Source organism: Carassius carassius, chromosome 15 (assembly GCF_963082965.1).
Source record: "Carassius carassius chromosome 15, fCarCar2.1, whole genome shotgun sequence".
Classification (NCBI taxonomy): Eukaryota; Metazoa; Chordata; class Actinopteri; order Cypriniformes; family Cyprinidae; genus Carassius; species Carassius carassius.
In genome coordinates this window covers 23,879,753-23,901,108 of record NC_081769.1, presented here as the reverse complement: position 1 = coordinate 23,901,108, position 21,356 = coordinate 23,879,753, and the positions used below count along the sequence as shown (strand labels likewise).

The window sequence follows — 21,356 nt, the reverse complement described above, 5'->3', positions numbered from 1 at the left end:
TCCAAACTCTTGATTTCTCCATGCCCTTTGTTTTTCCTATAGTTCTAATTGCTTCCCTCTTTTCTTTTAGCATCCATATTGCCTTCTTTTCTTTTAGAGTCGACTTCCTCGTCTTCATCCTGGTTTGTGTGTGTTATCATTGAATCAAGACTTAGAATGCAGAAGCAATGGACATAACTGATAAGATACGTTCCCTGTTTTAATGTCTGAAGAATTAATGCAACAGGACACAGCTGAACACTTAGAAAGACCTGTGAGGCAACTGTACCAATACTTATGCTCACATCGAATAGGGAGATGAAACTCTTAAAGTGCTGATCTTCTTAGCTGGTAAAACATCTTTGTGTTGAATCACTTTGTAGTTTGTAGTTTTGTCTCATATTCATCTTTTAATCATATTTACAGATTTCTTGACTCCACAGCAAACAGAAAAATGTTGTCTTTACTGTTCCAATACTTGTGGAGGGCACTGTATATATAACACACATACAAATAATAATGCATTGAATGAAAAAATTATTTATTTATTGTGGTCTTGTCATTACTTCTATCCTCTATTTTTATTCCCAGATGTAACGTTGGTATTAATAATTGTCTAATGTATGTGGTAAAGCATTCCCAAACTTCTCTGATTCTCAGACTGTGTGAAAAGTCAACAGACTCTTTATCAATCCCTTTTTCTGGTGTCAGTACTAATCAACGGCACTAATGGATTTGAGTGCTGGTGGGGGTGGGGGGCACCAGGGGAGGGGATGAGCAGGTTATCTCTGGCCCTGATCCAAGATCTTTAATATTAGCAGTGAATGAACAGTGAACAAGTAAAGAAATAAAGAGGGGAAAAACACAATTGTATAAATTTATAAATCTGTAATTAAACAGACGTTCATTTATCCAGAAGTAAGAACTACACAAGCCCTATCCTCTTTTATTTCATCTACAATAGCAAATGAAATCAGTCATGGTTGGATGCTGATGCCATAACTTACAGGCTGTTGTTCTTGTGTTGTCAGTTCTTTGAAGACACAGAGGCAATGACTAGTAAGAGCCCAGGATGAAACAGAAAGTCATACATGTTTGTGCCACTGTTTGAGGAATGCCCAGGCGTTGCCACAGAGAAGAAGAAGAATGCACCATATCAAGGACACAGCAATGTGGGGAAGGACAGAGAAAGAAATAAAGCAAAGGATTCTGTGTGGAGAGAGACTCCTATTACAGCTGTGCACAAAATCCACATCCCCCAACATTAATGGTAAATTTCTATAACTTAAGTGTGACTGTTTGGATGTGTTCCTTACTTGGAAGAACTCACTTTATTCAGTCAAGATGTAATTGTTGATTTGCAGTATATATATATTTTTTAATATTTAATGTGTTAAAGGGAGACAAAGAGAAGTAATTTAAGTAGAAGGCCTAGGAAGCGGATAGATGAAGAATGTGCCTATAACATCAAAGTTAACAGGTTTTATTCATACCAAATATTTTTTTATGACTGAATCAATGATTACATTAAGTAATATCTCATTAATAATGAAATAATTTTTAAAAGTTAGATCAGAAAGAAATAGAGCTCTATCCGATTTTTACACTGTAAGAACTGTAGATTAAATTGAGTTGCTGAAAAGCATTAACCGCTATAGGTAATTGTAATAATCTAAACTGCTGTCTGAGAAAGAGAACAGTTTACTGTAAGTAAATCCAGGAATCCTTTTCTGGATGTCTTCTCTATTAATAAAAATATTAAGGCAGACGGTTATGTTTCTCGTCAAGTTCGCATCAGTCTAACCTTGACCATTTTATGCCTTCCACCTTTTAATTTATATTTAATCTTAAAATACAATCAAGCACATCTTCAAAGTATTATGGGGTGTTTTGGTCAGCAATTATTATTTCCTGCCATACCATAAGTTATTTTCAGGGAGCTTGAAGCCACAGAAAAATGGTCAGCCGTAGATATCCCCCAGTAAAAAAATATATATATGAAACCCTCATACTCTTGATCAAACCCTTTTCAATATTTTCCCCATTTTATTCAAAACAGACAGTGAACATTTTTTCGTTTGTTTGGGGAAAAATATATAAAATTAATTATCATTATCTTAATAATAAACGATACAACTCTTATCACTCAACAATGAAGAACGTTATAATATTCACTTTTTATTTTTTATTTTCTTTTATTTATTGTTTTTATACAAATGCTTTACGACTAAATAGACATGCCAGTATTTCTTTTAAACATCACTTTATTTGTATTGGTAGGTGCCCGTTGTAATGCAAAGATCTTTTTTTTTTTTTTACAGAATGTATTAAATGCTTTTGGTAATAAAAGTGCTATTCTGATTTAAACGGTCAGATCATTTTAACAACAAAATAACGCAAACTCGTTTTATGGCATTAACCCGTCTTTATAAAGTGCTGCTCCATTGGGGGTGCCGAGATGTCCTCAATACCAATAAGCATGTTATTAGATTAACTTGATAAGTGTTTCCTTCACAAAATTATTATAGAGGAGCATTTGCTTTCACAAGGTTTTCTGATTTTATAAAATAAACAAACAAATTCATAACTAATTTATGTACATGCATAATTTAGCTACTTAAGAGCAAAGTCCATTTCAACGTGTCCAGAAATTAGTCCATTAATCATTGTGTTTACTCGATTCCTGGTCACTCTGGTCATCTGTGAAGCAAACGTCGACGTCGCTGTCGTTGTCGCTTTTTTGTTCGCCATCCTCGAACATGCCTTCGATTTTGTCGTCGGATTTTTTGATGCTTTGGCCTGGATGCCTCGATTTGACGTGCCTCTCCAAATCCCGCCTGCGCACGAGCACCTTCCCGCAGAACTCGCACCTGTAGGGCGTATTTCCCTCCGCGTGCAGTCTGATGTGTTTGTTGAGATTGCTGGGATCGCCAAAGGGCCTAAAACACACTTTACATTTGAGTGGTTTGTAGCCTGTATGAGTCCTCATGTGAATCTTCAGCCCGTATTTTCGAGAGTACAATTTGCCACAGTAAAGACACAAATGTCCCTTTTTTGGCTTGCCCGAGTTGGGGTTAGATGCGGGCAGAGACTCCAGTCGTGAACGGTTCTTCTCTACGGCGATTTCAGACAGCTGTTGTGTGTGCATCGCTATCTCCCTGTCGATGTTCGTAATCGCGTTTAGATCTGGATTCAGAGCTGGTGCGCCAAAGTAGTCTGGGTATTTAAGCAGGTTGCCAAAGTGAAATTTAAGAGGGTAGTATGGGGAGCTATAAAGGAGCTCTCCATTGTAAACCGTGAATGGCATTAGGGGTATATTGCAGTCCCCATTGTAGGATTTCCCCCCATCAAACTGTTGCAAGGAGAACCTCTCGAAGTGAAACCCGGCCGGTAGCTGGGAGTAACGCGGGGGGGACAGGGCAGAGTGCATGCGACTGTCAACGTGCTTGAAAGCGGAGTTTTCCTCAAAATGTGGCAGCAGAGGAAAGCCACGGATGCTGTTTGCGCAGGGGATCGCGGGAGGTGTGCTGTCCATGGGGTGCGAGCATTTTGACGGGTGAACGTTAGGTAGTAGAACGTTGTTCCCAAGTAGTTTGCTAAACCCGACACTATTTGGTTTCCCATTAGGCTCGTCTCTCGCGACCTCGGCCCGGGAGAACTTCGAAAGTCCCATTGGTTTGAAGGCAGAGCGCACGCCTGGATGGAAACCCATGCTGTGGAGCACAGAAGATGTCCCGCCGAGGCCCAGGATGTGTCCGGGGTTTCTGGAGGAGGTCACGCTCATGTCAAGGGCTCTGTCCTGCTCCTCTGCGCTCAGTTTTTTCGATAGTCCCGCTTTATTGGCGAATGGTGAGGTGGACGCGACCCGTTTCCCCGCGTCTGGGATAAAGGTGCTTTGGCCGTTCCGCGGAGAGGAGGACGTATTTGGGATGTCCCCTGATTTTGGAGATCTGTTAAAGTTGTCTGTGCCTCTAGCTTGCTCGTTGTTTACCAAACTTCTACTGTTGCTTAACGCACAGTGGAAATGCACATGGGCTTTCAGGGTGTTCGGGTATTTGAATATTCTCCAGCAGTACCAGCAAATATAGCGCTCCTCACCTGAAAAAAATAACAATAACAATAAATAAAACTGAGAAGCAATTAAATGGCGTTGCTTTGTGTAGAAAAGTGTTTTACAATTAGATTACACTGAAAAGCCTTTTTGAGTACAACAAAAATAAAAATCTAGTACTGCGTCATAAAGATGTTTTTAATGCACACAGGCAACTCAAGAACGCGTATAAAATTATTATTGATCAGAAATGGTTCTTTGCGAAATCTGATAACCTTCCATTTTAAAGCTCGCAGTCGTGATTTTTATCACCTCGCCTTTGTCACGTTGGCATGACACCAGTTGGGCAGTCTGGGGTCAATGATATAGATGTAATGATTTTGTAATCTGCAAAACCCCGTTGTTTATTGTCACCATCAAATGAGCAAGCGCCGGTCCAATCTGGCGCTTACAAGCCAATACATTGAATAGAGACTTTCTCTGTGTGTTTTCCCGTGGAATTGACGGCAGATGCTGCTTGAAATCGCTAGTCGCATAAGGCAATGAGGCTGGCCCATCTGTTGACGCAGGAGAATAGGACGCGTATGTCAAGGAGCGCACCGTGTATTGGCCGGAGAGGAGCGCTCACAGTAAAGCGTCGCAAATCAGAGCAATATACATCCCACATAAAAGTTTGCATTCACAAGTCAACAATACCTTACGCAGCCAGCTAATTTACCGTAGAGCACCTTTTTGAATTTATTTGCTTTTGAATAAATTAATATTAATGACTAGATGACTTTGTTAACCTCTTCCCCCAGCTAAACTACAACGCGCATCAGCCCATGAGAGGACATCCAGGACTTTATAAGAGAATAAAACGAATTAGGAGAGATGATGCAGTCATAGTGCCAAGCATGATCAAGCATTATTATATAGCAAATACAGTAGCTAGCAGTAGCTATATGTGTATGCAGCTCAATAATTCTCAACCAATCAATAAGAGTTACTGCCCCAGACAACATGTCTTTCGATTTACTAACTAAACACGGATAATCTGACAGCATTCTCAGATAAGCCTATTAAATCGGATTTGAATGGGTTTTGCCTTGATTCTGCTGGTGGTGGCGTTATTTAAATCCGTTTGTTGCTCTTCATAACGTGCTTACTATTATTTCATAAAATGTTATATTTAGGAATTCCTCTGCGCTTTATTTAATGACAACAAAATTGCCAGATTTAAGTTTGGACAAAAATAAATAAAAACATTTTCATTTCAAAACAATTTCATAATGTAAATTACATACAATTTGTATTTCTGAGCTTTATTAAAAAGTGAACTGTATATTCTACTCCCTATAAAAATTTTATTTTTTAAATAAACAATATTATTTTATTATACCTTTTTCGTCATGTGTTGGAGTTGCAGTCGTAGGAATGTCAAACCATTGCGCCAGTGCACTGGAATACCAAACACTCAGTTCTTCTCCAGCCTGTATTTCTCTCAGAACACTGTAGAATATCTTTTGAAAAGAAGTAAAATTATTAGAAATTGTCTGTTTTTCTTCTTTTTTTTTTTTTTTTTTTTTTTTTTGCTTAGCTCACCTGTCCTCCAGGTAAATCCGAGACTGCCTCGAGGTTCTGTTCTTGACTGTTCCTGGCTGCGCGTATTAAACCAATCCAATCTGGAACTGCACTGCCAGACTCATCCACGAATTCTCCCCTCACCAAACGAATCTGCAAAAACAGATTTTTATTATGAATAACGTGTTTTAATGTTGCTTACTTGGCTTATAGCTAAAACAGTCCAAATGATCACTGAAATTGAAATATATAATTTTTACCACGTTTGCCTCCTTTAAATCTGTTGGAAATATTTTGTAATAGCATTTTAGAATATTTATCTAAAATTGTTTACATTTATTTTATATATATTTCTTTTGTTGTCTTTTTTTCTTTTTCTCTTTCTCAGACATTATTGATTACATCACCCCAAGGTATTTCAAACAAAAGAGCGTTAATATCATTTATTCGGTCTATTAGACAATGGCGATAATTTTCAAGGAACGGACCACATAATTGAGTTGATATGAGAAACGAATTTGAAGAGTGTCAAAGCATTTCTATTCTGTTCAAACAAATTAAAGATTAAAGCGTGACATTTGACACAGAGATTGCACCTGATGATCGCCCATGGCCCTCGGCGTTGCATTTACGCGCATCAATCACAGAAGCAGACAGCGTAAAGAGCTCCAGTCTATTTACAACTTATTTAGGAAAGTAAATGCCATTTACATGTGACGCCTTTTACTACCCTTAGATTTACTAATATTCCACATATTATTAGACTTGTAGAATAAAATAATTAAAATATCTTTATAATTTTAATGTAATATTTTTAGTTCATTTGACTTCATCTGTATTTAATAGAATTACGATTGCTATTTTTGTTCATATTTAACAGTATTTCCAGTTAAATGAAAGCAGTATTGTATGTAATCATTTGTTTATCTTTTAGTTTACTGTTTTCTTTAAAATAAAAATGAAATGGTGGGAATAAGCAGCTCTCAATGCTTTGAAATTTAAAGGGAGAGAGGGCATGAAATCTCGCGCAGCATCTCAGGTCACCCTATTAACGCGGTTAAGTGAAAGGCATAGAATGACATGTTGTCCTGCTAATATAACTCAATTATTTCCAAACTGACAGCACAAACCAATTAATACGAGGATGCTTTATAAAGAGTGACAGGTCTGCATCGAGTAAAGTAAGATAATTTACTTTAACTTTTTTTTTACTTTTTTTTAGCTGCATGTTTGTTTTTTAAATGGAAACAATGGTATTGTTATTAATATAATAATAATAGTAATAATATGTTAATAATAATATTGCTGTAATCTAAAAATACAATAATAATTATTATTAACGATTATTATTTTATACTTGTAGGCCTATGTAGTTGTCATTCAGTAGTTTAAATTAAAAAAAAGCTGCAGAAAAAATACAAACGTAAAGATATATTTGCATGCATGATCTAGCCTATTTTTATTTATTTTATTATTTATTATTTTGCATGCTGTTAAAAATGTGTCGAATGCTTTATCTATTTGCATTTCTCTCAATGTACATTTTCAATAATAATAAAAGTTTCAAAAGCGATGATAAAAAGTTGAACACTTTGGTCAAAAAAAAAAAAAAAAGAAAACTAACTCACCTTCTTTTTCACTCCAAGTTCCTTGCGGTCCGAAACATACTTCCCCAGTTTGAAGATACCCGGGACAGGTCCTATCCGAAGCCCGGCTGGGATGCTGCAGTCGGCGAACACACTGATTGTGGGTGTCCGAGTCGCTTGCATGGCTGACTCTGAGTGGGGCTGAGCTAACTGAAACAGGAAGACCAAGCAGGCACTGATTAAGATGAGAGAGTCTGAGATGAGGACAGACTAATATCCGCCCGCCAAGTGACGCGGTGACGTGTGTGATCCGGCTTTTCTTATGTCCAGGTCAGGTACCCCTCGGCACATTAATGCGCAAGGGCGAGCAGCGCGCTATGAGAGAGTTGCGCTCTTTTAGCAGCTGTAAAACCCTCCGAAATGGTCACATGGAGACTTTCCCTCACCCTCACGCATAATGAACCGCTCCAAATGGTCAAGAGACAATAGGCCCCAGCGACCTTCCCATCCCCAAAATCCAATTTGTCAAGGGCAGAGAAAAGAGAGTGCAGAATCAAAGGTCTGGCGCAACCATTAATCCTCAGCATGTGGCTTTGTCCGCCAGACAGTTCCGATATTTTAAGTGACAAATTCACTGTATAATTTCTTCATAAATTCTCTCCCCTTTTATTGTTCCTATACAAACCAGTTTTTGGAAATCAGTGACTACTTTAAACCTACTTGGCTGCATCCTTTTAGGTTTTATGTACTTCAAAGCTCTTTATTCTCTCCCTGGCTGCATTGTCTGTTGCAGTTTCAACAAAAGGAGCAGGAATGTTTGGGAGACTTGTTAACTTCTATTGACTCCCGGCGTGTGCCGTGCTGGGACCGGGCAGGTACTCAACGGGAGAACCAGCCAAAAAATAATAATAATGATAATAATAAAAATAAAAGCCGCTTTCAAAATAACCACCACCTTATTATTTCACACTTTTTGACAACAGGTCACGTACCAGGATGTGCGCGTTCGGTTTTGACTAAGCGCCCTGCAGGGCTCCAGAATTAATGGACATTTTTTATCAAAGGATGCAGAACAAAACACGAAATCTTGTACAAGACAAGAGTTTCTTCTTGCCAATATTTAATCTCAGCATATTTCGTTGTCTTCGCTTGTATTGAATAGAAAAGGAGAAATAAATATATATATATATATATATATATATATATATATATATATATATATATATATATATATATATATATATATATGTGTGTGTGTGTTTTTATTTATTTTATTGTTAAACATGCCGGTAAAGTAATCATTTAGCCTGCACGAATTAATACACTTGAACATTTCGAATTTTCTTTTAAATACGATTTTTTTCTTCTTCTTCTTTTTTCATTAATTCAGACATATGGCAAGAGGAGTCCACTGAATTCACTCAGGACCCTTGGGTGTCATTTGAAGTGACTTTAGTGGTATTGTTACCACTGGTTTTAAAACTTCGTTTGACCTCTTTGATCGTGGCCATCAATGACTGAACAGAGGTCCAGGGAAAGAAACAATAATTTGTGGGCGATAAAATCAAGCCATGAACATGTCCTGCTAACCTCTGGCCTGGCGACTCTATGATGACACTCCGCTGTAATTGGAGAATCTGAGGTGGGATTTCTTTCTTCGGGAAAAGGTACCCCACTGCTCCTTTCTGAAACTTTCTCTTTGGGCTCCTTAATGAGTCAAAGAGCGTGAACGACACGCGAACAATTTTTGAATAGGCGCATGCAAAGGCCGGCTGTGTGGTGGGTTATTTATTAATGTTGCCATTTGTGACTGGTTCCCATCCGCTCTGCAACAGCGGGTCCGGCCTCTACAGCTCTCACACCAGCCGGTCCCATTCTCAGTCTCGTCTTGTGTTCTTTAAAGTCGAAGTTTTCCAACTAATAAATTGTGCACAAAGGCGGAAACGGGGACGTTTTTCTTTTCTGTCCTCCTCACCAGGAGAAGTAAAGGGTGAAAGTAATCCCAAAGCGCTCATTGGAGCAGGTTTTTGGGAGCTAAAGCAGTGTTCAGAGCAAATGGGATGGAAAATTAAATGAAATCAAATAGCTTGAACGCTCGCATTGTCCGCTGTCTTTTAAACGGCACATTAATTACACGGCAGCAGCTTTATTTCGGAACAACATTGTGGACCCCAACGGAGCATTCCAGGACATTTTTTACACGCCGGATTGTGAGATTTGGAGAAAGTTTCAGTCAGGTGCTTGAAAGCATTTTCTCAGGGTCTCAGCGTTACAATTCGAGTTAAATGTTGGATTTGATTTAACAGGTTGCATGAATGTAGGGTATCAGACACTGTGTGAAGAACTGCAGTGTCTCACCAGGGGTTTCATTCATGCGTCCAAACTGGGCTTGGATGCCAAGGGTTCACCACTCTATCTCAACGATGCACAACGATCGAGCTCAACATTTTTTTACGCCAACCATTAACGATCATCCATACAAATTCCCTTCATGGGCTCTTACTTTCTTTTTTCGTTGTTTTCCTTTCATTGCAAATAAGGACAACAACTCGTTTTGTATACAAATCACTTATTTTTACTTTAGTTGTGCATCATTTTCAACAAGTCGCATGACATAGCCTATTGGTGTTGTGCTAATTAAAGCTTGGGAAAATTATGAGTGTTTATTAGTTAATGAATGAATGTATTTTAAATGTGTATAAATATGTTTGGCTACAAATATTAATCTTACATGTCTAATGCGCTTAACCCAATCGCTATCGTTGCGGGAAAGTGCACGCCTAACAAAGGCCGGACTAGCTGCGTCGCAGATAGGGGATGCGGGTGGGACATTAGTGACGCGATTGAATAGTAATTATGCTTGTATGGGAGTCCCACCAGATGACACGATTGGGATTTTAACCCAGACTAATATTCAAAGTCGCATTAGAAAGTGGCGAGATAAGTGGCTACTGATTCGACTCTGTTCATGCGTGCTCCCATTTCTAAATGCTCTCAAAAGGAAGGGGGCTGCTTCGTTTCAGTATTCAAAGCCTGAACAAAGTTAGCTCTGCCTTTTGAACCGAATTTCCCCAACTTTAACTCTCTTGTCTCAGTTGAAAGGCCTCGCATAATGGGGTGTAAATTTTTCTGAATTGAAATGTTTCGGTGTACCTTATAAATTCATACCCTTTTTCACTCGAGCGCGAAAGAATGAGCCTTCAGTCTATCCGATTCTCTCTTCTGACGAACGCCTTTACCGAGAGCTCTATTTGTGAAGTTAATTTTTAGGCAAATTTATTCAGAGGAGGTTTGCTATGAATAGCTCTGTGTGTCAGCCGGGTCTAATTGGGATAAAGGCACTAAAACCATATGCAAAAACTGACCGAAATTCTCAGGTTTTAGAGAGCACCAACTTTTGCCCTCTTTTGATCCTCAGATCAATTAAGTTGACGCTGGCGAAAAAAAGCTGAGAGAGTTTCGTGTGATAGTGTGTACAGACGGATCATTAGTTTTCCCATTGACGGCATTCTTCCAGTTCAGTGGTGAATTGAAAACATTTTGAATAATTTGTGTCTGATTAATTTTGAATAAATTGTTACTTGATAAAAATGTTGTCTTTATGAGTTGAAAAATGTCACCTTGAGATCTGTAAATGAAGCCTTGGTATTTTTTTTTTTCTTTTTTTTTTATTATTATTAATTTTGAATGAGACATTACACTTTTCCACACTTGAGTTTTTTATTTTAAATTTAATCATTTTTAAACATTATTGCATTTGCCGTTGATTCTTAAAATTTGTAACGGCAACATATAAATCTTTTTTCAACAGCTTTAAATGTGTATGTAAGCCTGGCAGGACCCTGGATAGTTCCCGTCTTTCAAAGGTCATGTAGCCACTCACGTAAACGCCAGCTAATTATATTGATAATACACGCATGCAGGCAATGCATGAGGCAGTTCATTTCCGTCATGCCGTAATGCATATCACCAACTTTACAACGCCTTTAGCTCAGATGCGCATTACTTGAAAAAGCATGCTAATGATATGAATCAGCGACCGTCTCTGCGACTGTCAGTAGCCTCTCATTAATGGCCAGGATTGACATTTCTGGGTTTTTCATAATGTCCAGTGCATTTCTGCAGAGAAACAACGAAAGGCAAGTACTGGCCGTTAATTGCGCCTCCGTTTCGGGTGGGATGAGCTTGTGGAAATGATGACTGTGGATAAAATAGTAATGAGGGGCTATTGATTAATCCGATATGTTCAAGACCCTGAATCGTCCCAGTGCTGTCAATTAAAAAAAGGCACAGCGATTTGGCCTGAGATTATGATAATAATAATTATGTATAAATGAGTTATTTTTATACAAATTGTTTTTGTTTCAGTTTTAAAAATGAAATGAACTGCTGACAAAATATCCTAATAACGATTAAATGACTGAATGACAGTTATGATTTATTTTAACTCGACATAATCCCTTGTGATTTAGATTACATTATTAGTGTAATTAGGCCAATGATTTTCAAATAATGTCAGAAAATAAAATTAAATAATATAAACTTACTACTTATCTTAAACAGAAAGTCAGTGAGGATAATTAATCATTTTTGCTGAACAATATAATGTATACTGTCTAAATAACAAATCATAGTGTAGCGCATGTTATAGGCATACAATTATATGAATAAAATCCTAAATATGGAGAAAGCAAATACCTTACATTCAGCTTTATTGTTGCTAATTATACTTGCTCTAAAATTCACACATATTATATGTCAGTGTGCCTCACAATACTGTAGGCTTCCTTCAAAATTTAGACTTCCTTGTCTCAGTTGATCAGTTCTGGCAACCGTTCTGCATGTTTTAGTGCTTGCTCTGTGTGATCAGTAATATCTGATTTGCTGTATTCTGTTGCCTCACAGGTATGAAGTGTAGTTTGTCAGTGCTCAAGGTCAGGCTCATGCGCTGTCATTTAAAGTCTTTGATGGAGGCGTATAGATCCTTTCATATAGGATAAATTAACAGCGAGTTATATTAACAGTAAATTGTTAGAGTGCCGCATGCCAAGCTTTATATATCTTTGACTGTTTTGTGTCAGCTACATGCCCCTTTTACCCGCAGTGTCTGGCTTCTGTATAGTTTTATGCTTAAGTACTCCAGTGCACATCTCCTTCACACTTCCAGACAGTCTGAGTGTTTGGCATGTTCCAGTGCGGACCGATCAGGATGGATCAGATGCAGAGGAGGAGTGTAGATTTAGATAGAATGGGGCCATACAGTGAGCGTGACTTCATGTTGTGGCAGTACTGTTCTTATGACGGCTTGCATGGGATTCCCCTTTGGCCAAAGAATCGAGGTGATACACTGAGCCTGGAGTGACACATCACTCTCCCTGCCTTTATCCTAAGTTGTTTTCCTGTCTGTTCCTTCCTCATCATCTGTCTCCAACATAGTCATAATGCACCCTGCGTCTACACCTGTTGATTGTGTGCACAAACAATAGAGAAACAAAACATGCAAAATGATGTGATGCTCAGAGCTTTATTGTGGACAAGCAATGCAAGATGCAAGCTGATCTTTGGTTTGTAAGGCACACACATCTGAAGGCATAATTGGTGAGCAGAATACACCACTACTCTTCTTCATCAGCAGCTCCAGAGATGGAATACGATTTCTCCAGTGTGTTGCTCTCCAGCGTGTCGTCCTCAGTTTTAACGGTTCTGTGGGAAAAAAGCAATGCAGAATCTAGGTAGCCTACAATATAAATCTAAAACAGAACACTTTTTATTTAATAAAGAAACAATATGTTAAAGGAGATATGGGAATGGGATTGGAATTTGACTTAAGGTCAGAACTGAAGTTCATGCACGAACACATGCAAACAACTAAGTCACAGCTCTGACAGAAAGCTTGATTTTAATGCTACCTGATAAGCACAGTCTTCCTCTCCGTCATCTCCACAGCCTGTTCTTGAGTGTAGTCTACAGTGACGCCTGGGTCACCAACTCCACCGGTGATGCCATTAACAAAACCTACTCCAACACCTCCGCCATTATCTCCTCCAAGACTTTTGGAAGGACCACTGCCAATCCCTCCTCCAAGACCTCTGGTAAGCCCACTGTCTAGACCTCCTCCAAGACCTGTGGCTGGAACAACCCCAGGACCTCCAGCAACTCCTGCAACACCTGCGGCTCCAGAACTTTGAACACTTATGCTGCCGCTCATGAGGGACATGGTCTGTATGCCCTGCATCACAGAAGCAATGCGAGAGTCTTCACCCTCAATGAGCTTCCTGTGAACGAAAACAACAATTTATAAGGAAGGATTGAAGACAATTGAAAAAAATCTGTTTTCTTATACAGCAAAAACTTGAACAGCAAGCATGATCCAAAAAGAACAACAGAATGGTACAGACAAATATAAATAGAAGGAAACAGAAAAATAATTAATTGTCAGAAATGCATATCTCGAACACATGCAATACTAAAGGGTCAATAAAATAAAAAGATCACATTATAATGATTATGATTATGATGATTATAAGGTATACAGAAAAATAGCACAAAAAATAAATAACAATTAAATTTACAAAATAGGTTTCCATATGTTTCTGAAATAATTGTCACTTGTCATTAACTTCTGGTATGTTTTAAACTGAAAGCTGCGAGTGGTTTTGGAGTGTGGTATTTGTTTGTATTTAAAGAGATTTTCAAGTATCCAAAATTTACCTGTATGTGGTAATTTCAATCTCCAGGGCCATCTTCACATTGAGCAGATCTTGGTATTCACGCAGGAGCAGTGCTGTCCTTTGTTTGGAGGATTTCAGCTCAAGCTGTAAGGCTTCAATTCTTGCCTGAAAAAAAAAAAAAATAAAGATCTGAAGTCTTAAGAAATGCTAGAATCATATTTATATTCATGCATATGCTCAGATTCTTTTTTTTTATTTTTTATTTGGGTGATGTAGGCCAAGGCATGCTTATATGTGACTCAGTTTCTCACCTGGAGTTCCTCCAGTTCTTTCCTGTACTTTTCTTGAGTCTCACGGATCTGTGCTTCCAAAGCCTCATTTTTGGTTTTCATAGAGTCCAGTTCACGCTCCTTATTTTGAATCTAAAAATAAGTAGAATATTAAAAACAAGAGAAAACAACGGACTGTTATACTGTAATAATTTTGAATATTGTTATATTGCCCAATTTAAGCATCTATCAATTATTACTTACGTCCTTCTTAGCAGTTACAATTTCCTCTCGCACGCTACGCGTCTTGTCCACGTGTTTTGATGTTTTGTTGTTGAGATCATCAAATTTAGTTTTGTACCAAGAGTCCATTTCCTGCAGAAAAACTGTTTTGTTAAATGAAGTATTTCGTTTAAACATTTAACTCAGTATTTTATATGTTTTTGTTTTTTTATTTAGTTGTTTTATTTAGTTTTTGTTTTCTTTGAAGCTTTTCACACAAACTTAATTCCACACACACAAACACACACACACACACACACACAAATTCTAAATCATAAATTAAATTAAAAACATACCACCCCTACGTTTAAAATGGAAAACACATAGCAACATTTTTTACTGAAATATTTTAATTATTTATACAGAAACATTTAAACATTTTCCAATATTTTCCAATAGAGATCATGTGTAGCTATAACGCTCCCCCTTTAGCAGAAATCCTCACCTGTAAATTCTTCGCGGCAATGTCGTCATACTGGTGTTGGATCTGCTGGATAGCGCTGGAGAGGTCTGGGAGGCTGTAGGCGTCTGCTGCTGAGGCGTGGGCCACATATATCTGTTTCATAAGCTCTTCGATTTCCTGAATATGTGCGGTTTGAAAAATTTAATCATTTATCTTTTTATTTATTAAGGGCAATATAACTATTTTGCGTTTTAATTACCTCTTTGTGTACTCTTCGAAGGAATTCTAGTTCAACCTCTAGGTTTTCTAGCTGCTTCTCCAAAGCGATGCGCGCGGCGGTGGCGGCGTCCACATCCTGAGGTGATAAAATATGTTCACCTCATTCTACCTCATTCTATAACTAAATGTTTTCAGACAATTTTACGGTAATCATACCGGACGGAAGGCTTCAATATCAAGCTCGGCCTTCTTCCTCATCTCCAAGGCCTCCTCGTATTTCACCTTCATCATCTCCAGCTGACCCGCCATAGCATCCTTTGCAGCGATAGCAAGGTCCTTTAAAAGTAATTATAGGTATTGACTGTGTCTTAGTCTGATACTATTTTCCCCTCAATACGAATCATTACCTGTTCCCTCCCTCTCTAAAACAACCCTATTCTACTCCAAAAATAGCCTAGTGTACATATTTATAAATAATTTATTTCATTTAGGCAAATTAATTCACGAATACACGTTAAACATGACTGCATGTTAATTTACCAGGTGTACATTTATTGTAGACCTTTAAAATGTTATTTGATACTTGAGATTAGGCAAAATGACTATAGCTACCCGCTGTACTCTCATGTGGTCCGCCAGCCTCTTCAGCTCCTGGAGTTGCTCCTCGTACAGCAGGCGAAGGCCGGTGGGCTTCAAGTATCGATTCTTTAGGGCCTCGATTTCCGTCTCCAGCAATTTGTTTTGCTGCTCCAGCGAACGGACCTTTGTTGCGACAGGAGAATAAGACAACACAGTACGCGTGTTATGTGCTCTGTCTGTGTGCCCACAGAAGTGCGAATAATGCGCTTTATCTCGCGAGCCAGCAGTGGCATTTCCACACTGCCAGTGCCCGCGACGCTTTTCAAGCGTGGCCAAATCAGACAAACCCTGTCAAAGATGGCTCTAAAAATGAGGCTTGTTTCCAAGAGTATTAAGAGCACTTTTAAATTATGTTGCTTTTTAAAATTTTTTAATCAGTTATTAAGTATAGTAGGCTGTGTTATTCAAAATGAATGGCACCATTAACACTGTGATGAATTTAGTGTTTTAAATATGCCCCAAGGGCATACTAATTATGTGTGAGTACACTTGCCTTCTCGATGTATGCTGCCAGTCGATCGTTGAGCAGAATCATCTCTTGTCTCTCACTGGTTCGTGTGTTCAGGAATTCACGGTTTTCTGCAGAAGCCTGGTCGAGATCGACCCCTGGACCCCCTCCGCTAAGACAGATGGATCCCATTCCGACACTGCAATTAGTTCAGATTTATCAGAACGTGAATTCCTAAGGTAAAATGAGATGTGAAGTGAATGCAAGGGAACGTGCGGCTGATATGGGAAAGATGCAGTTGTTTGTCAGTTTTGTTTTTATTAGGTCACACAATTATTGAGGGCGCTTGAGTTTTCTAGAGGCCGTGTGGGATTTTTATCGGATCATTAAATACAATTTAAAAAAAAACGTGTTCTAGCATGTTCTAACACAGAAGTTGCAACCAAACAACAGAATAGGCCTATGTATATTTGGCAGTTGAAAAAGCTCTCTAATTATAAGGCAGATTTACAGTATATCTTTAAATACTTAGTGCATACACACACACACACACACATATATATATATATATATATATATATATATATATATGGATAGATAGATAGATAGATAGATAGATAGATAGATATCGATAGGCATTTACAGATAGATAGACAGATAGATAGATAGCCTACACACACACATATGTATATATATACACACACACACACACACACACACACGTTATATAAGTAATATTAAATTCTTTCTCTTTTATTAAAATATTACTTTGAGCATCTCCTAAATGCCAGAAAATATGAATTACTTTGAGAAGAAGAAGAAGAGAAAAAATAATTCTGTAGGTTAAACAAATTGCATTTCGTTTAATGCATGTGATGATTTTCTGCTTTGTTCCTTTATTTATCTGTGTAGGCAGGATGGGCAATGCTTACCCAGTCATAAAGGGCTGACTGCGTGAGGATGAGATGGTCCTCCGACCCACTGCCATGCTGCTGCTGACAGCGCTGGCTTTATGGGTGTAGCTGGCTGAACGGCACCTCCCGACATCTCGTCTGATGGGAGAAGGGCTGCTGACCCTCACCTGGTAAGAGGAGCTGCTGGTGTCCTCGAAATGGCGGCGATATGATGAGATTCTTTCTGGGCTGCGACTCATCATGGGCAAGTGACTAAACGTTAAGGCCTTGCTGTGTGTTGATCTTCCTCTTACAAGCTCGCAAATGCAGACTCCCAGAGATCCAGGCTTTTTATACTCTGTATAAACATGAGTCAATGCTATGGGAATGTTGAGCCTCTGCTCCATCAAGAATTAGGCCTGTCACTCAAACATCTGTCAGGGTCTTGAGAGGTGTTGAATAAAGGGGTAAATTATGAGACAAGGTTTCATTAGAGGTGTAGTCGTGATGTGATTTGATATGTAGGGTTTTAATTACACATGCTTCTAGATAGGGCAAGGAATAATGTCACCAGGTCAATCTGAACAGAGGGAGATGACACTAATGTGGTCACTATTTACATGGCAGAATGTGCAAAACTAGAGTGTTTTGCTATGGCCTGTCCTAGATTCATGCTTGAGATGACTAAAGAATGTAAGTGGGGAATAACAAAGTCCTTAGATTCTTTAATCAGGATCTAAAGAATATTTCAGCTGAAATATGGTCTAATCTTTATTCATTACAGAACTCTTTTTTTTTTTTTTTTTTGAGAATGCTGACCGAATGTGGTTTATGAGATTCTATCCGACTATCTAAGATTTGCCAGGCATGTGGGAGGAAGGCTGGGTCTACATCTCTCTGAGATGTGAGCAGTGGCTAAATGAGCTCAAACACACAGGCGTTATTTTACTCCTGCTGTCTCGTTCCATTACAGTACATTAGTCACTCATCCCTATAGCAGTGCTCATACAGAAAAACAAAACAAACTATGACAGCATTGGTAAAGACAATAGACTAGCCTCTTTATTGCCAATAATAAGGAACTGTTATATTTGTCTGCTCATGCTTCTATGCTCACTTATATTTAAAACAATTTTCTAAATTTCAGATTCACCAGTAAGAGACAGCTTTGTCACATCCACATTAATGACATTAATTCTTATAAGCATAAACATATCAAAGACTAAAAAGACTACTGCACTCTCAGAAAAGAAAGTTATTAGTATGTACATTTAAGGCACTATCTTTTAGTTAATAATTAGGTACAAAGATTTACCTTTGAAAGTATACTGCCCCATGTTGACAGATTTTGTACCTCTTTTAGACAATCTTCTATAATGGCAGTGCCATATACAGCTCATTATCATTAGTCACAGATTACACTGAAATATGCATAAGCAAATAAACATTAACAATATCATTAAAAATTAAAATGTAATTTATTCCTGTGATGAGAAAGTTGTCCTGCTTAATATTTTTGTTAAAAACAGTCATTCATTCAGGGTTCTTTGACGAATAAAATATGTATTTGCACATAAATTAAAGTTTTTTTTGTATTTCACTAAATTATAAGGATATGTAGTACATCTGATTTTTACATTATGTGAAGAAAACTTGACTAATTTTTTCCTGTGCAAAACTAAAGCCACTAAATTTAGCATTGATATTCATATTCGTAGCACAAATGATGAAGGACGAGTTACACCCTGCATTTGAATATTTATTAAAATTTTACATTAAAGTATTTAGCAGATTTTTTTATCCAAAAAGACAAATGTGAGATTTTTTTTATTTTTATCAAATAATCACAATGCTACAAGTAAAATGAAGCATCAAGGTTCTATTTTCAAGAATGCATAAACATAATGCTCCAGTTACTTTTAAACAGTGCTATGTTGACTTCATAAATCACTGAATAAAATGCATACATTTTTTCCCTGCTATTTGGATTGTCTTCTCAAAATATTTAGGTTTAACTATTAGGCAAATAGCCAAGAGCCCTATGAACAGAAGTTGTAACATACACAATGGCCACTGCATTATCCATTCAATGACCACATCAAATAAAATATCAGTGTAGAATGTGCACAATGCATCTTTCAGACTTAAAATATAGGTTTTTATTAACTGATGTTCTGCCCATTCTTGCCATCCACCTGGATAATGCTGGACCCTACAAGAAGACAGAGACAACTTAGACAACTAAAGCCAACAGAACTTCAATATAGAGCACTATCGCATATTGATCTTAAACTTGTTTTAATGTGCAATTTCTTTTATTCAGAAAAAGCATTTTATAAAAATACATGCCACTGAAGCATGTATTTATTTCTAATTTAGCACTCTTGTTCCACAATTTTTTTTCATTGAAATATAAGTGAGTTGCATATAAAAAAATAATATTTTAATAAAATATAGTTGGAAAATGTAACATTTAATTTTGGCCTATGGCCTGCAATCAGGTTTAAATTTTGGCTCATCATAGTAAAAAGTAAAAAGTTTGGGCAGCCCTGCATTAAAATATTGTAATCATGCCTTCTTGTATAGTAAGTGCTCACTTGGTGAATCCTAAAGACACTGCAGTGTCCATGGCTTTTTTGCTTCTTACACCACCTACACAGGTGAACAATATATATTTGGGATTGTAATGGCATGACTCCTCCGTATTTCTCCTTGAAATCATCAGGCGTGAGCTGGAGAACTCCATTCACCTGTCCCACTATACAGAAGATAAGGTACAGCATTGTAATTTATATGATGTGTCTTTAAATAAACAGTAGGCTATACGGCATTACGGATTAGGCCATGCAATGATTTACATGGCACGTTAATTGACCCCGGTATGTTCCCATATTCCCTGAGTTCCCACGGCTCACGGACGTCTATAACCACACTGGAATCGGACAGCAGCAGATTCTTCTACTGCTCTTAGGACATATCTACTGAAGGCTGGCTTGAAGAGCTGAGATTTCGTAATGAACTACCATCATAACGAATTGTACGCATGCGCACAACTAACTATTACTTTACCAGTGACGCTGGCTCCTCTTTCAAATCCCAAACTCGTATGCAAACCCCAGGTATATATGAAGGTTTTAAGTTGTTTAAATGATGATCTCTTCTTTACTATTTATTTATTTTCAATTAGATTTTTCTTTATATCTTTCTCTTTTCCTTTTTTTGTGTATCTGTTTAACAAAGTCCTTTACAGTATTTTGATATAAGTAATTATTGTCAGGTTTATTGGATTATAATTTGACTGGCAATGAAAAATGTAGACCCACGCGTGCTATGTGGTTCAATTAATCTTAGTAGAGAAAGTGGACATGCAGGAATTAAATATCTAATTAGCGGTACTTGGCTTGCTAAGAAAATGTAGGTTACCTTTATTTTAATTTCTATATGAAAAATACATTATTATAATATTAATTGCATTACAAATACAGTCTATGATATTAACATAAAAAATGCGAAGACAAGTGAAATGTGCAAATACAACATATAGGCCTAATGCATAATAATAGAGATGTTTCAAAGTGAAACTGATTCAATTATGCAAACAGTAAAATAAAAATAGACCATCATAAAAAATTGAAAAAAGCTACGTTTTCTATATTATACTGCCCTTTTGCGCTTACATTTATATAAAACACCACAGCACTTTTTAAAACGGCTCTTTTGTAACTACAGTAGATATACAAACGAGTTGGGCCATACAAGTATCCGTAGTGCGTCGTTGAGGATGCGACCACGTGACACATGTGATACTTGTGCTTTCAGTTCTCCTCCGACCAAATACGCGGACAAACTCTGTTAATCAGAATATAAACTGCGTCTCCGGATTACTCGATTCCTGATTGTCGAAGTGTAAGATCCGAAAACCAAAACTACAGGCAGAAATTCTTTCGTATTTCGAAACTTGGAAGCATATGTAAGTTAACAGCTTCGCTCTTCCACCTGGCCACTTGACAACTGACGTTCACTTGGTAGTGAGCCTGGAAAGGAGGGCACCATAAACAGGGTGAGCTGGGTTTATTACTGTAAGCCAAAGACATTTAATGTGTATAACTACTCATTTGGAGCAACTTTGTGCTCTTAACATTCGTGACTTACTAAAGCAAAGGCCTTTAACCCAATATCGGTGCCTGCTGTCACTTGTATCAGTTACCTGGGCAAGTCTCAGGTGTCGTGCTCTTGTTTTCTTTGCCACAGCCCATAGTGGCTGTACTAATAACTTATTTCCTTTGTATGTCTTTATTATCCTCACTTCCTGATTCGTAAGTTCTAATTTATATGGTTGTACTGGAGACTTCC

At 37.7% G+C, this 21,356-nt stretch overlaps 3 protein-coding genes across 4 annotated transcripts in view; 1 reads left to right on the top strand and 2 right to left on the bottom strand.

Moving 5' to 3' along the window:
• Positions 1-1,500: 1,500 nt before the first annotated feature.
• LOC132158638 (PR domain zinc finger protein 13-like) lies at positions 1,501-7,702 on the bottom strand. The gene is made up of 4 exons (XM_059568133.1): positions 7,222-7,702; positions 5,615-5,746; positions 5,412-5,532; positions 1,501-4,077 (listed from the first exon to the last, which is right to left on the bottom strand). Exons 1-4 carry the CDS (start codon positions 7,360-7,362, stop codon positions 2,639-2,641), a joined length of 1,833 nt encoding a protein of 610 aa, XP_059424116.1. The 5' UTR covers positions 7,363-7,702; the 3' UTR covers positions 1,501-2,638.
• Positions 7,703-12,684: 4,982 nt separating this feature from the next.
• LOC132158639 (glial fibrillary acidic protein-like) lies at positions 12,685-17,263 on the bottom strand. Its single transcript, XM_059568134.1, has 11 exons — positions 17,043-17,263; positions 16,156-16,309; positions 15,636-15,785; positions 15,240-15,359; positions 15,064-15,159; positions 14,847-14,981; positions 14,384-14,494; positions 14,162-14,272; positions 13,891-14,015; positions 13,089-13,454; positions 12,685-12,882 (listed from the first exon to the last, which is right to left on the bottom strand). Exons 1-11 carry the CDS (start codon positions 17,261-17,263, stop codon positions 12,795-12,797), a joined length of 1,677 nt encoding a protein of 558 aa, XP_059424117.1. The 3' UTR covers positions 12,685-12,794.
• Positions 17,264-20,778: 3,515 nt separating this feature from the next.
• The window catches only part of LOC132158637 (ubiquitin carboxyl-terminal hydrolase 45), a 36,754-nt gene continuing 36,176 nt past the window's right edge, over positions 20,779-21,356 (top strand). For both annotated transcript variants that reach the window (XM_059568131.1, XM_059568132.1), the window contains exon 1: positions 20,779-21,063. The gene's annotated coding sequence lies outside the window, so the exon portion shown is untranslated. The remainder of the gene's footprint in view (positions 21,064-21,356) is intronic.

Coding starts and splice junctions, on each gene's coding strand:
- LOC132158638 (XM_059568133.1), bottom strand. CDS start 7,362: ATGCAAGCGACTCGGACACCCACAATCAGTGTGTTCGCCGACTGCAGC. Junction 5,533..5,614: donor CGGATTTACCTGGAGGACAG/GTGAGCTAAGCA, acceptor TCTTTTCAAAAG/ATATTCTACAGTGTTCTGAG. Junction 4,078..5,411: donor TCCAACACATGACGAAAAAG/GTATAATAAAAT, acceptor TATTTTTTTCAG/GTGAGGAGCGCTATATTTGC.
- LOC132158639 (XM_059568134.1), bottom strand. CDS start 17,263: ATGAGTCGCAGCCCAGAAAGAATCTCATCATATCGCCGCCATTTCGAG. Junction 15,160..15,239: donor ATATTGAAGCCTTCCGTCCG/GTATGATTACCG, acceptor TTATCACCTCAG/GATGTGGACGCCGCCACCGC. Junction 14,495..14,846: donor TTGCCGCGAAGAATTTACAG/GTGAGGATTTCT, acceptor GTTTTTCTGCAG/GAAATGGACTCTTGGTACAA.